General features: G+C 42.7%; 1 protein-coding gene across 5 annotated transcripts in view; it reads right to left on the minus strand.

Annotated features, from left to right (window-relative positions):
* Positions 1 to 5,515: 5,515 nt before the first annotated feature.
* Positions 5,516 to 10,555, minus strand: part of LOC125380105 — an 84,609-nt gene continuing 79,569 nt past the window's right edge. For all 5 annotated transcript variants that reach the window (XM_048396373.1, XM_048396375.1, XM_048396376.1 and 2 more), the window contains exons 4-5: positions 9,065 to 9,097; positions 5,516 to 8,536 (exon numbers count right to left, since the gene is read on the minus strand). In XM_048396373.1, coding sequence (XP_048252330.1) covers positions 8,502 to 8,536; positions 9,065 to 9,097 — 68 coding nt within the window. In that variant the 3' untranslated portion in view covers positions 5,516 to 8,501. The remainder of the gene's footprint in view (positions 8,537 to 9,064; positions 9,098 to 10,555) is intronic.

Consider the following 10,555-nt stretch of genomic DNA (forward strand, 5'->3'; position numbering starts at 1 on the left):
AAACAGTGTTTAACATTGCGTTCAAGATTATTGATATGTATAGTGACGTGCATATATGTGCGGGTGGTCAAGTCGTCTAAGGCGCCGCGATTCGCTGTGCAGAGTTGCGTCCCTTGGGCACGCCAGAAACCTATGATTGTGGGTTCGAATCCCGGTTCGTCCCGATTATGTTTCTAGGTTTGTCAGCACCATACCCGTGCTCTAGGGTTTCACCGAAGTGGTAAATGAGACCTGCACCTCTAAGAATGATTTGAAACCTGCATCACTTTAAGCTGACACGCCGCGATATAACTCGAATAATGTTAAAAGCGGTGTTAAACCCAACTCACTCACTCACTCATGTGTCAGGTATTAGGTATTTACTATTCTGGTGAAACCTGGGGCTGTCTGATCAAAATGAGTGAGCATCTGGGAGAGAGTGAGTGAGTGAGTGAGTATGGTTTTACGCCGCTTTTAGCAATATTCCAGCAATATCACGGCGGGGGACACCAGAAATGGGCTTCACACATTGTACCCATGTCGGGAATCGAACCCGGGTCTTCGGCGTGACGAGCGAACGCTTTAACCACTACGCTACCCGACCGCCCCGAGCATCTGGGATCAGGCTCCATAACAGAGGACCCTGTCATCGCTAAGGGACGCAACTCTGTATAAAGTATGACAGTATCTTGGCAATAGACATGGAGCATAGCTTGACATTTGTCAAAGACAAGCGCTGAAACATTCATCGTTGATTGTCATGGAAACGTTTCTGTTTCAAACAGGTGGTCATAAATAATCCAAAATACTTAATAATGTCAGTCCTGCTTATTTGCACAAAGACCAATTGTCAGAATAAATCATGCAGTGAATATACGTAAAAACTATTTATAGATCTTTGACAATAGTGTCCTACTGGTATCTTTGGCGTTTTATTTATTGTTTAATGCCGCACTCGGAAATATTCGAGCTATTTGACAGCAGCCTGTAAATAATTGAGTCTGGAACAGAAAATCGATAATATTGTGAACACCATCAGGGTATGATTTGTGTATTTTTGTTTTGTTTGTTGTTTAACGCCGCACTCAGCAATATTCCAGCTATGTGATGGCAGTATGTAAATAATTGAGTCTAGACCAGACAATCCAGTGATTGAAATCATGAGCATCGATCCACGCAATTGGGATTGATGACATGCATCAACCAAGTCAGCGAGCCTGACCACCCGATTCCGTTAGTCGCCTTTTACAAGCAGAGTCGCCTCAGGGTATGACACGCAATCAACTAAGGCAAGGAATCTGACCACCCGACTCATTACATCGTGACCAGCATAGGTTGCAGGGGATTAAATGTAACCCAGAATCCCCACATTGTTGTTAGCTAAAGTGAGTGAGTGATTGAGTTGGGTTTAATGCCATTTGAACACAGGGGCGAACTAGGATTCAAACACACGGCCATAGGTTTCTGAAGTACCCAAGGGACACAACTCTGCACAGCAAACAGCAGCACCAACCCTTCCTCCTTGAGATTGTGACAATTCTAATGACAAAGCTAGTGTGGTTTACGGACCAGAGAAGTTATCCTAACAGACTAAAGATATAATACCCTGAACCCTTGAAGATGGGGTCCATCACCTGGACACCAATCTCATTTAAATCAGATCTTAGTTCTCGATATACTAAACAAAGATCTGAGGACATCCCATTAAGGGTCACGTCAGAACGACCTTTCATCCAACCAATCAGAATGTCGCTCACCAGATCATGAAAGTGACAGTCGGAATGTGTTTTCTTATCATGCAACCACGAAATATTTAACACCGGGTATTCCGAACGACAGTTACGGGTTTTATGCTTATATCCATACAATCTAGGCCATCTTTTAGCCATTCCAGAATGTTCTTCTCATCAGTTTTATTTTTTTAATCGAGAATACGTAAAAATATGTTTCGAAGCATAGTCGCCAGTTTGAAACAAGTGTCCTAAAGCTCGAGAAAGCTGCCTTCTGATTGGCTACTGTCGATTTCATTCAAAATTCGCGAAAGGTCGTTCTGATGTGACCCGTAATGGGATGTCCTCAGATCTTTGTTTAGCGGTAGCGAAAACGAAGATCTGATTTTAATGAGATTGCCTGGACACAAACAACTTTTCACATATGTTGAAGACCTACACAACTGCACATTCCAGGAATAGAGATCAGTGCCAGCTTACTGTTGTGCAAGTTGTGATGCATTTGTTTTTATATTGTTCCATGTTGGGGAGCACTGTCAAGCCTTGCATCCCTCTTTGTGGCAGGATCTGATGGTAGTGTGTTGATTCCCTATTGAGATCATTGGTTTGTCAGCACAAACAGGCTTCTCAGTTTCATCCAAGTGATGAGCCTACAACTGCATCACTTCAGGCCTTGTATGCATCACTTCAGGCCACATCCAGCTGGCAGTGATATATCTGACAGAATCTTCAGTGTAATATTGACCTACAGTGTAATTGACCTGAATGTTTCAGGACTAAAATTACTGATTTTCCCACTTTAGGGTTTGCGATGTTCGACTATGTATAAGACCGTAACACCTTGCATGGCCTTCAAAATGTTCCTTGGTGGGTGGGGGCACGGGTGGCCCAGTCGTCTAAAGCGCCGCGATTCGCTGTGCAGATTTGCGACTCTTGGGCACACCAGAAACCTATGATTGTGGGTTCCAATCCCGGTTCGCCCCAATTATGTTTCTAGGTTTGTCAGCACCATACCCGTGCTCGTGGGTTTCACCGAAGTGGAAAACGTCTGAGACCTGCATCACTTCGGGCTTTCCTCCCACATGAAGCTGACAGGCAGTGATATAACTGGAATACTGTTAAGAGCGGCGTTAAACCCGACTCACTCACTAACTCCTTGGTGGGTTAAGTGTTGGTGTTAATATACCAGTAGTAATTTCTTTTAAACCCAAAAAACTGCTAACTGTTATTGTGTCATAGGCGAGGTAAAATGGAGTTTTACAGCGTTCAAGATTATTGCATGTTCACAGCCACATGGATGTGTGCATGTGCGTGTGTGTGTGAGTGTGAATGCCGATTTTATAGTGCTAGCCCACTGAGATACCATGATGCAGCTTAACATGGATACCCAACACTGACACAGTATAGTGGCTCTTAGTCGACCTGTCCTTGTGTTAGACCCTTAATTCAGAGCACCAGACAGGGTAACAATAAGTACCATTTTCTTAAAAATATCTTTTGGTATGACAAAGCCAAGGCATCAGACCTGGGCCTTCCGCTCTCAGAGCAGACACTCTACCACTAGACAATGGAGGCGGTTGATTGTGAGGCAGACATTTCTTAGAAGTTGAGGGATGACAAAGTAGACACTTAATGTTTAGCGATTCGGTATAAATCCTTATATCATGGCTGTCATGCTTTACAATGGCATAAAGATCTATTTCGAAACGTTGCTACAACAGTATGTTCAAGAAGCTGTTATCCATAACTTGTGTCTATTTTGAGACAGGTATTGTGTGGCAATCTGGTGAACATCTGGCTGCTTAACTGGACTTCATTTAATCACAGCCGTTCACAGGAAGTCATGTTTTCCTTACTCCCAAGGTGAAATACATGGTATTGAACAAGTCGGCAAGAATATTGTGATCAATTAAATTCTAATGTGTCAATAAGTCTCTTTTTTGTATTTCTCTACATATTCTCATTTATTTGGTTGCCATGGCAGCATGTCCACTGTTTGATGTCCTTGTGATGGCGAGATCTCCTTCAGCCGCTGTGTACAAACACACTGTGACACATGGAGTATGGGATAACACTAGAATATACACTGCAAACATATTGTTTGGGGAATTATGGAGTTTTTGACAGATAATGCTGTAGCTTTCAAAGAGCATTCTCATTATGGAATACTCCATGCCAACTGCTAACTACACAAAACTCTCTGAAAGCAAGAGTGAGAGTGAGTGAGTGAGTGAGTATGTTTTACACCGCTTTTAGCAATATTCCAGCAATATCACGGCGGGGGACACCAGAAATGGGCTTCACACATTGTACCCATGTCGGGAATCGAACCCAGGTCTTTGGCATGACGAGCGAACGCTTTAACCACTAGGCTACCCGACCGCCCCAAGCAAGAATGAGAGAGTTACCATATTTCCTCTATTAGAAGCCGGGGCTCCAATACACATCAGCCTTTAATTGGAGTCAGATCACAGGCTCTGTCTTAAAATAGAAGCCAACCTAAAGACGTTGGGTTCATCATTCGATAAAATTAACAAGCATGAAATACTCATACCCTCTGCCAAAATGACATGGCTGGTTGTGTGGAGCACTACCACCATTTTCATTCAAAGTCGTTGCCATGGAAACTCGAAAAATAAATATTTAAAAAATCCCAAACTATCAAAAGGCACCAGTTCACCACTAGACCTATCTATGTGTCAAGTTTGGTTAAGATATATCTCTCTCAGTTTTTGAGTTCTGCTCCGGAAACAAAACGTGATGGATGCACGGACGGAAAGACAGATGAACAGCACCTATTCCTATATCCCCCTTCCACTTCGTGGCTGGGTATAATAATCCCTATCACATTAACTTATGGTATGAAATGATTACTCCCTTCCATTAATAATGACTGTTTCCTGCAAATGTACCCTGTGAAGATTCCGGGGTAGAATAGGTTTGAAAGACAATTTAAAGATACGGGAAGATTGTCTGGCCATCTCCTACCTATGAGGCCCGTGAAGGTTCGGGGTAGAATAGGTCTTCAGCAACCCATGCTTGCCGTAAAAGGTGACTATGCTTGTCGTAAAAGGCGACTCTGCTTGTCGTAAAAGGCGACTAACGGGATCGGGTGGTCAGGCTCACTGACTTGGTTGATGCATGTCATCGATCCCAATTGCGTGGATTGATGCTCATGATATTAATCACTGGATTGTCTGGTCCAGACTCGATTATTTACAGACCGCCGTCATATAGCTGGAATATTGCTGAGTTCGGCGTTAAACAACAAACCAACCAACCAACCCTTTGTAGGACTGGAGACTTTGGGACTCAGTAGGGTCATAAGTTTCCGATGTAAACAGTAAACAGAATACAATGTCTTGAATGAAATTAATAGATGCCCATCTAATAGAGAAAATCTGGTAGGTTCAAGTTGCTCTCACAGTATCTCTGCTTAATGTGGGATAAAACTAAAGAGTGAGCGGTTTTCACCACTTTTAACATAACTTTAGTCATATCATGGCGTGTCAGCTTGATGTGGGCAAATCGGGATTCAAACTAGCAGAATCCTGGCAGCACCTTACACAACTGGGCCACCCATTTCCAAGGAGGGTCAAAAAAGGTTATCAAGTATTCTAAATTATGACCCGAGTGAATGGACACCCCACTTTGAACAGTATTTCAGCAATATCACAGCATGTCGGCTCCATGTGGGCGGAAAGCACAAAGTGATGCAGGCCTTATAGACATTTACCACGGACATACTGAAGAATCTTGCCCATATCAATCCCAGCTCTGATGAGTTAAAGAACACAGAAGATCACTGAAACAGAAGCTGTTTATTTTATATCTCACCATAACAATTTTTTAACAGTTCTGAATAGCCAGAGTAAGCTGTAGTCTTTAAAGTTGCACATACACAATTATTATTCTCATAAAAGATACTAAAATGACAGACATGATTGCAACCGTTTTGGCCGGATCTTGATGCTTGATGACATGGCATTCCATGATGAAAAATATTACTGTCAATCAATCAATTTAAATACATTCAAATCTCAAGATTATGCCAAAATATTCAAACTGATTAAATGGGAAATATAATCAAAGCACAGACACCAAATAGGTCACATGTTAATTAAATAGTTATAAAATAAATATCTAATCTACTAAAATGGCTGTTTTGTGCAATAGAAGACTACAGCCCACCCTGAAACCATGTAACAGTCTCTTCATCTTTCTTGCAACGTACAACGTTTCACAGGTTACCACATCACTACAGATACCCACGATATGCACTTGGGCACATCTCATGTTATGGTTGCCCCAGCCTCTCAGTCAACACATGGCTCAGGCCATCCAAGTTGACTTACGACGGTTGGTTCTCCTTCCCCTCCAATTTTGAGTTGACTTTTGTAGAAAACTCGAAGTCACCAGTAGAAAACATACAGAATGACTTTGACATTTTTGCTGGTTCAGCACAAAATTGTTATCAGTTTGAAATCTGGAAAAAAACTTTTCATCAGCGTCATTGCTTTTGTTGATGATTTTTTTTTTAAAGCATTTTGTAAACAAAGATTACTGGAAATAACATCACAGGTCCTGATGGCGCACACTGATGTATGGTATAAACGCATAGATTCCGACAAAAAAGTCCTATGGAAATAATGTTATTTCTTTGAACTGTTCTCACAGCATAAACCCTCCCTCATAGACCCCACGGTTCCTACATGCTTACAGCATCACACGGAATGATTTTCAATTTTTGGATTGTTTCTTAAATAACAGTCAAATTATTGTCTACAAGCCGTAATAGCTCTGGTTATGATACAAATGTACACTTCACTCTGTCAGGCCTTGGACCCGTTTCCGGACTTGGGCCGGGATTCTATCCAGGTCTGGAGACTGACAGACATGTTCAACATGGACACACGACATTGGGTGGATGCGCACTCTCTGCAGCAAATACTATTAGATGACAACTAGCTTCAATGTGCCAGGCAGTGGTAGCTTGCTCTACAAATGGATGAGGACAGTTTCCTGTCCAGCTCGAATGCCCAGCTGCTTTAATCACACACAGCTACTACCAGGCAGTTAGTTGTCATGCAGTCTAACAGGTACTCTCCTCTAAGGAATCTACGGTTGTGGGCAGGTGGCTAGTTCACGTTTTGTATCCTCTTTTGAATCCTCATCTACCGAGTTGGATCACAGATGTATGTACTATACATTGACAACACAAATAGGGCAACAACACAGCTTGCCTCTCATCACAGACCAGGGTATTTCAACACAAACTGCACACGAATGGTGGTGTAAGACACGGACAGACAGACACACCTGTCAGTGGTGCGGGCAGACACAGGCTAGTGGAGGCTGCTGCCTGAACTGCACACTCACATCTCTCCAAGAATCATCGCACAGGAAGTAGAAAACACCAGTGTTCACATACAAGTCGTCACGTACGTCCAAAAAGAGTTGATCTCTGGTATCACAGTCAATGGCTAGCGTCCATGTTAGCACCGTAGATGTAAAGCGTACACGTCGCGAGAGAAGAGATACTTTAGAAATAGGTGTCCCTCGGGTGTCGGCCATCTTGAAAGTTTATCACTGGCCTTGCAGGTTTTGATGACGGAGCTGGCAGCGGCGGCAGCAGCAGCGGCGGCAGCAGCAGCAGCAGCAGATAGGACAGTCAACGGAACATAAAGGCACGGAGATGGAGAACGGAACTCAATGGTGGAAGGTACGCACTTTAGCAAGACTCACATATTCTTCTCTCGGACTAAAGATAAGATTGGGTTGGTAAAACAATAGACTTGCTTGTGCTGTTTCAAATCGGTTCTCAACATAAATGCCTGCCTGACGATAATGTCGCGTCATCTTTGTCACAAAAACATTCGATCCTAGTTTCACGAAGACGTCACAAGTGGGAAAATGCTTGTCCCAGGCTTGAGGCTTTATACTTATGACTCCTGGAGCAGTGATAGAATAGGTGGTAGTATTCCTGTGGGCAGACATAGTTCTGAAGCTGATCCAAATGCAGCGGTGGCGGCGGCAGCAGCAGCAGCAGCATGGACAGGACTACTACACACACATCTACGCAGACAGATGCTACAGCACATATCCTGAGGTGTACACACTCTGTCATCCTGTGTTGAATGTCGCTAATGAGATAGATTATTGGTTGAGACTTGTCCTTCAGTAGTGACCCACAAGATAGTCCATCTGCCAGAGGAGTTAAATGCCCAGTGAATGTATGGTTGAAGATGTAATCAGTGGCACTCGTGTGACACCAATGGTAAAATGTGCATTGACCGCAGGTGATGTTTGGTCTGTAGTCAATAAATATAACAAGGATGGGGGTCATCTGCCTCCACATCAAACAAATCAAGTCTACAAGATGCATGGTTTGACAGAAAACAAGTCCATATGACAGAAAACAAGTCCGTACAACAAACAATCATGGGATAGCTTCTTGTAAATGCTTTTCTTGCGTTAAAAAACAAATTGAACAAAACAAAAAACTTTGCTGCCACTTCTCCACACGCAAAAATAGATTACAGCAAAAGAAAATATTAAATGTTTTTCATCTTTTTTTTCTCCATTCATCTACATGTTTTCCCTTTCAGCAAAGATATGAAGCAATCAACACAGAGAGAAACACTTCCTTCTCAATCCATGTCATCAACACCTGCTTTCTCCCAGCTCCCATGTGGTTAACACCACTCACTGTTGTCACATGATCGACATGTGATGTGAGAGATCACATGATCAACTGATCCCATGTCTTGGACTGTTTGTGGTGGTTGTGATCTACTGACCATCATAAAACTGAACTGCTTGAGGATCTGAAAACGGACAAATGATCATTTAGTCTCACAGGATCCATTTAGTGTCTTACATGTAAACAAACACATGGTGAGTTGGTGAGTTATTTTAACGCCCCTTTTTGCTTGTTTGTTTGTTGTTTAACGCCACACTCAGCAATATTCCAGCTATATGATGGCGGTCTGTAAATAATCGAGTCTTGACCAGACAATCCAGTGATTGACATCATGAGCTTCGATACACGCAATTTGGTCCAGTTATATCACGGCGTGTCAGCTTAACGAGGGAGGAAAGCCCAATGTGATGCAGGTCTCAGACGTTTACTACTTTTGTGAAACCCACCAACACGGGTATAGTACTGACAAACCTAGAAACATAATTGAGGGAAACCCACGACTTAGGGTTCAGGTGTGCCCAAGACACGCAACTCTGCACAGTGAACTGTGGTGCCTAAGACGACTTGGCCACCATGGCCCCTATTGTAACAATGTTGTTATGTTGGTGAATACACATGCCAACATTACAAACTGCATACGGCAAACACTTACTTTTATCTTTCTGTTCAAGCACCTTGTCCCACTCTGCAAACAAACACAATATCATCAGTACAGGTGCAAACAACATCCTTTTTGAACCAGTGAAATATTCAGATTAATCATTTTCAACGAGGCAAGGGCATTAACTGACAATGACAAATAAAGTCCAGTATCCACTATTGCCAAACTAGGCTGGAATTCAGGAGATACATTTTGGCTGGATTAACGAGTCTGTCCATGGTCCAATCAAAATTGTGTGATGAACTAGACATCTGCTTCGTAAACAACATGGATTTCATCATGCAGATTTTGGTTGACTCCAGGATATGCAAACCATGTGTACCGCCAACTGGGCGTTGACAGATATTTTGCAAAGCTCTTCATGTTTTTAATCAAGGTGCTCAAGTAATTTGTGTGAAAAAGACCCGTTTTATTACAATATAGATCTTGATTATCAATCAGATCGTCTTGACTGGGTGCTGCCATTTTGTTTGAAACAAATTCAAATGATATGAGAGATGGAATCTGATTGGTCAATAGAAGGGGAAAATAGAAGGGACATAACTCGTAAGAGCCACTGGTGGCTCTGGGATCGAGCCTGGACATTCCAGTCTAGTTTCACAAGGGTGGAAACTGGATTTTTAAAGTCAGTTAACTCCCTTACCTTGGGAAGATGACATTGATGGCATACATCACTTCATTAATAAATGCAGAATGAGTGAATTGTGCTGCCACACTGACTTGACAGTACTTTTAGCTACATGTGTTCAGGTCCTGTTATCAGGGAAATCCAAGTCCCATCTACAATGCCATGACAATTTTGAATAATAACATGAATGAGAGATTTAAATTCCAATAAGGAATTTATTTATTGACATTTAATGCAGACTTGGGGCCGGGAGCCTCTGAGCAAGTCTAGATAAATGTGTCTCATGGCAGCATGTTTTAAGGTTAATTGCTTCCTATATTTGACATGTCTGACACTGATACTCCTATACCCGGGCGACTATAAAGGATACACTTGAGTACTCTATAAGCAATCTAAACTTAGTGACCCTGTAAAAGAGTGAGTGAGTGAGTGAGTTTAGTTTAATGCCGCTTTTAACAATATTCCAGTTTTATCACGGCGTGTCAGCTTAATGTGGGAGGAAAGCCCGAAGTGATGCAGGTCTCAGACGTTTACCACTTCGGTGAAACCCACGAGCACGGGTATGGTGCTGACAAACCTAGAAACATAATCGGGGCGAACCGGGATTCGAACCCACAATCATAGGTTTCTGGCGTGCCCAAGGGACGCAACTCTGCACAGCAAATCGCGGCGCCTTAGACGACTGGGCCACCCGTGCCCCTGACGCTGTAAAAGAAACATGAAGCACTCGCCACTGAACAACAATCTGCCTGGAGCCAGAAGTTTTCTTCAGGGATGCTGCAGTTTCTTATTTTCATGTTCACACTATTTTTGTGCTTGGGACAAGAGGATTTTCCAACATACACTGCTACCAT

The sequence above is a fragment of the Haliotis rufescens genome, unplaced genomic scaffold (genome assembly GCF_023055435.1).
Source record: "Haliotis rufescens isolate VD_foot unplaced genomic scaffold, xgHalRufe1.0.p SCAF_15, whole genome shotgun sequence".
NCBI lineage: Eukaryota > Metazoa > Mollusca > Gastropoda > Lepetellida > Haliotidae > Haliotis > Haliotis rufescens.